Genomic DNA, 5,438 nt, shown 5'->3' with positions numbered 1-5,438 from the left:
GAAGGGCAAGAGGACAGGGGCAACGGATGCTTAGGAGCGGTGGGGACCGATGCCAGGATCGTACCGCGTGGGGAGGCAGTTGTGTGGGTGCTGCTGCGGCCGCTGCGCGAGCGGCTAAGGCGCTGGACGTCTGTGCCGAGAGGGTCGAGTGAGGTTGGCGGCTTCTTAGATCCCTCTGGGATCGGGGCCGCTTGTGGTGCGAGTTTGAGTGCCTACTTTGCTGCAGCGTCGCGGCGGTGTTGAGTGAATGGCACTTTTAGGGGGTTGCAGCTTCTCCTGACGTGCACCTCAGTGCTGCGTCTTGGGTGGATAGGTTTCACTTGATCATGTTAACTGCATGCGGACGTGCAGATGCAATCCCATTGAAGGCAAGACTGCATTCGCGCACTCAACCCTAGGGTGTAACTTTATATGCAGATCGAGAGTGTGTGTCAAGTGCATTGCCGCGTGAGCGTGCTGCTCGATTACGTACCCGTGTGCCTCACACATGTGAAAGCCCCGGGGCCTCGCCGCCTGGGGCCTGGCCCCAGAAAAGGGGCAGGAATTGTTGTTTTTGAGTCCATCAAGTCCAGTTGGCACGGCAGACGAGCATGCAGTCTGTCATATGGCTGAGATGATGCCTGTACTTGTGACACGGCTTGCAAAAGCATATGTGCTGCCCGCAAAACACTAGGAAAGAATCCACATTGTACATAAGCAGACACCAGGAACGAAAAAGAGGTTTGTCAAATGGACATGTTCGGCAAGCACAACTTGCAATTTGTCTTCATCAAGGTATGAAACTTTGCAGCTGGCCGGTCATGGGCAACTGAGGCAAAACTGTTATGCAGAACTCCGCGAGCAACGCACTGTTGTTGCACAGCCGCGCGGGCGGGTTCTATGACGGCATCTGCGGCTGCCGCAATGCAACTGGCTGAGCAATGCTCTCCGCACGTGTTCCGCCTTCTGCTGCATTAATAATCCATGCAATGCTAGCCCTGCAACTGCAGTTACCCTTGCTGCCGCACGGTACGCCGCGGGCGTCACCCAGGTGGATCCCCGACATGCAGTGCAGCCAAGCCGCTAAACGATTAGGTCAGAGTGGCTGACAGATCTGAGTGTCACTACATCACCAAAACTACCAGACACCTGCGCACAGTACAGTAACTTCGCCGTGCCGGGCACGGACATGTTCGTCCGTGACCAGCCCCAGTGACTCTGCGCTTCGAAGAATGGTAAAGATACAAAGTTAATCAGACTCAGCTTCGTTCCTGAAGTCACTGGCGCACGTCTCACCAGCCACAATGAGCCAGCCCTGCCCTTGGGGCAACTCGGCCAAGACTGTGGCGCGCTGGAATCTCTACCAGGTGAGGCTCAGGCCGCTGCAGCTTGACTAACATCTTGTTGAAGATCACATGCGGTGTCCTGGGGGCCTGTCACCCGGTTCCGTGCCCGTCGCCTGTTGATCAGGCATCAGTGCAACAGTCTGTCGGCCCTGGGGTTTTGGTACCGTACGGCTGGGGGTCGCATTGTGCGATAGCTCTGCAGTGACCTTTCATTACCCCACGCAAAAACTCTGCTCACCGGCCTCAGCGCTAACCCAGCTTACTGCGGTGCTGAACCATCCCTCCGCAATTGGGCAGATCACTGATGCCTGGCTGCGTGAGCAGGAGCGGGTGAGGGGCCGCCTCCAGTGCAACATCTGCGGCTATGCGGGTCTCCGGATCTACCACTGGAGCGAGAACCTCGGCGACGACGCCGCCACTGTCGACCACAGTGCGTGCAGATCGTGCTGGGACCAGCTGGACCGGCCAGCCCTGCTCATTGGGGTTTAGGGGCCAGCGTAGACACTTGGCGCGGAACGTGAACGGCGCCACCTGCCAGCACATGTGTGCCGCCCCTCATTGTGTCCTGCTCTTGTTTTGCACATGCCGGGCCCATGCCGATCTGTTTGCCGCAAGTGCCGCTCGTGCCTGCCCTGCCCCTGCAAATCCTTTGGGCGCTGACAAACATCGCCCTGCTGTCGCCCTTGCCTTGCTGTGCACATACAGTCATCCCCAGGTCCAGGGGGGGCGCTGATCACCCCAGCAATTTCCAGGTCGCCTGCCGCCCCTGCAACGCCGCGAAAGGCAACCGCATGCCCTACTAGGAGTGCGGCGGCTGGGTGGTGACTGTGAGGAGGCCAGCCGTTCAGATTTCAGGCCAGCCTGCTGATGGGGGCGCCTGCGCGAGGGAATTGATGCCACCAGCCTTGCTTGCCTGCAGCGCCGCTGCGCTGGCATAGGACCCCCCGCCCGAATGGAGGCCCGTACCGTGGTGGGGGACGGCGTTGGTGCTGGCAGATTGCGGGATCGTGCTGCGCAATACGTAAAAAAATGCATACCCTGGTGAGCGCGCGGCAGAAATAGCAGCGAGACAGCACTTGAAAGGAACTAGCCGTGCAAATGTCAGAGTGACCCAGGTTGCTTGCGCGGCGTCTGGGAGGGTGCTCCCGGGACGAGCGCGGAACCAAGCCGCTGAACGGTTGGTGCAAAGTAAGTGAGGATTTTAAGTGTTATGAAATCGCCAAAGCTACAAGACACCCGTGCACCAGTACCGTACATCAGTACAGTCATTTCAGCCGTGGTGGGCACGGACATCTTCGTCCGTGACCAGCCCCAGTGACTCTGCGCTGCAAAACACGTTGACGCCGTTTACCAGCTTAAAAACAGCTCCATCTCCGAAGTTACTGGCCCACGCCTCACCAGCCACGATGAAAGAATGGAACATCGTCCGCGTGCCGCTCGTTCTGGAGCCCTGCCCCTGGGGCAACTCGCCCGAGACTCGGGCGCGCTGGATTCGCTACCAGGTGGGGCTCGGGCTGCTCAATGTTGTTCAACAGCCTTGACACGATCACATGCGGTGTCCTGGGGGCCTGTCACCCGGTGCCGCGTTCGTTGCACGGTTGCTCATCAGGCATCGGTGCAACAACCTGTTGCCCCGGGGTGTTGGTGCCATATGGCATTGTGCGATACAGTAGCTCTGCACTGCCCTATCTTCACACCCCCGGAAATTTCTGCCCAGCACTACTGTACCCCAGCTTACAACGGTACTGATCCTACCCTCCACAAACGGGCTATGGGCAGTTCCACGCTGCCTGGCTGCGTGGGCAGGAGCGTGTGAAGGGCTACCTCCAGTGCAACATTTGTGGCAACATGCCTTTCCGGATCTACCACTGGAGCGAGACCCTCGGCAGCGACGCCGCCACTGTCGACCACAGTACGTACACATTCTGCTGGGACCAGCAGGGTTTAGGGTGTTGTGCGGACACCAGGTGCAGTGCGTGAATGGCCCACACCGGTGCCACCTGCGAGGACTGACAAGCGTGTCCTGTTTTCCTTAAGTCGCAGTTGCCGGGCCCTGTCCTTTGCAGCAGGTGCAGTGCCCGCCCCCAGCTGACCCTTGGGCGCTAACAAGTGTCGCCATCCTCTCGCCATTGCCTCCCTGTGCACACACAGTCATCCCCAGGTCCAGGGGGGGCCCTGATCACCCAAACAACTACCAGGTTGCCTGTCACCCCTGCAATGCCGAGAAAGGCAACCGCATGCCCGATCGCTGGTTGTTGTGGTTGTTGGTGGCGGTGTTGTTCTACTACTTCGCATGCGCGCCGAGGTGGCGACGCGAAGAGGCCCGCTGTTCACATCAAAGGCCGGACGTCTGTTGGAGCCTTAGCAGGAGAATCCCTCCCACGGGGCGTGCCTGCGCTGCAGCAGCGGCGCTGCGCTGACATAAGACCCCGAATGGAGGCCCTGTTCTGGGGTGACATGTTAGGGTGGCTGATTGCGTTATCTTGGCGCGCAAATTGTACTATACTGCAGACCATGGTGAGGGTGCTTTTATACCAGGGATCAAAATCGAGCAAACACGAAACGGGAACCAGTGTGCATACCAGCACCTTGGCAGGGGGCGCCCACAGTGTGATACAGCCAATCTGTCCAGGCGAGCCCGTTGCCGCACCTGCTGGTGACCAGTTTGCGTGCTAATCCCCACAACATGCTGATTCCTCTTCCCAAGCTAAGCTCGTTGGCCAAAGCGTACGGTCATGGCGGTCTAGTGGTGTGTGCGTGCAGGAACCCACACTGGTGTCGGGTGAGAGTCGTGGGCGCAGCGGAGCCGGTGGGGGAGCAGGGTGCACAAGTGAGGTTTATGAAGAGTGCTTGGCGCCTCAAACCTCGAGATGTTTTGATTTGCACGCGTGGACGCGTACCTGTGGCTGCGGCCAAAAGTCACGCAGGGTCGCTTCCGATGACCGATTGGCAAGCGCCGCCTCCGGTCTTGGCCTGGGGGGGCAGGCACGGTGCTCATTGGCGGCCCCGACCAGCAGGCCAAGCGGGCCAAGAGACTGCACATGTCAGACGCCAAGCACTGGATACAAATGGTACAAGCGTACCTCTGCGCGGCGTGCGCATGCTGCCACGGTGGTGTCACTCAACCCACAGTCACTCAGCCAGTCACAACCAGATCCTGCCATCGTGCACGCTTCTATGAAGCACCACCTGCTCATCCAACTAAGTGAACCACATTTGCCCAAATCCACCTTTGGCACAGGATTTCGATTTCAAAACACAAGCAAGCGAATGAGCCAAGTGATAAACGACATTGTGCATAGTACGCGCAACCAAGCTAACACAAACGCAACATCTGATCGCATCATACCCATATGTGAACCCTACTAGGCCGTGTGCTGACCTGGCTTGCGCAAGGCAGTTGAAGCTGTACCCTGGGTGCTCTGCTGCTGCCTGAAGGCAGCAACTTCGACGCCCCTTTGCGGCAAACGCGCCGCACAGGGACCTGCAGCGGCAGGAGGTACACATCATGGGCAACATCCTCAACACCCCCGCGGACGCCGGCCCCGCCACAGCCCAGCAGCTGCGCGCCGGGGCCGGCGAGCAGGCGCGGCTGCGAAACGCAGCGTTTGAGCGCTCGCGCGCGGCGTACGCTGCCGGCGACCACGCGGGCGCCAAGTACTACAGCCAGCAGGGCAAGATGCACGCCGCAAAGATGCAGGCCTTGAATGCCAGAGCGGCTGATGCAGCATACGACGGTGGGTCCATGGGATGCGAAGTCGCTGTTGAGAGTTTGGATTGTTGGGTGGGGTGGCCGAGGGCCGCTCAAGCCCACCCAGAACCACCTTGATGGGGGCGTGTTGCGCGTCCGGAAATCGTTTGATTCAAGCGATGAAGCGCAGGACTCGGCCTGGTGACATCAGGTGCAGCCCGGGGATGCGTTTAGAGGCGGCCACCTCGGTCTGGCTCCCTAATGCGGCTGCGTCGAGGCTGTTGCTGCAAGTGCACACGGCGCACCGCCACGACTCTCTTCACCACAAAGCGTGGGGTCCTCCAACCCTTCGGTCGTGCCTGGCCCTCCAATACGTGCACAAGTCGGCCGCCCACCCACGCACCTGCCCACCCACCCTGCGC

At 59.7% G+C, this 5,438-nt stretch overlaps 1 protein-coding gene across 1 annotated transcript; it reads left to right on the top strand.

Moving 5' to 3' along the window:
* Window positions 1–4,833: 4,833 nt before the first annotated feature.
* On the top strand, window positions 4,834–5,250 carry MNEG_11412 (hypothetical protein; the record flags this gene model as incomplete). Its single annotated transcript, XM_014040118.1, has 2 exons — window positions 4,834–5,062; window positions 5,228–5,250. The coding sequence occupies 2 exons, from the start codon at window positions 4,834–4,836 to the stop codon at window positions 5,248–5,250; spliced, it is 252 nt and encodes an 83-aa protein (XP_013895572.1).
* Window positions 5,251–5,438: the final 188 nt, after the last annotated feature.

This window comes from Monoraphidium neglectum, assembly GCF_000611645.1.
Source record: "Monoraphidium neglectum strain SAG 48.87 unplaced genomic scaffold scaffold02729, whole genome shotgun sequence".
Lineage (NCBI taxonomy): Eukaryota > Viridiplantae > Chlorophyta > Chlorophyceae > Sphaeropleales > Selenastraceae > Monoraphidium > Monoraphidium neglectum.
This window is presented reverse-complemented; position numbering and strand designations above follow the sequence as displayed.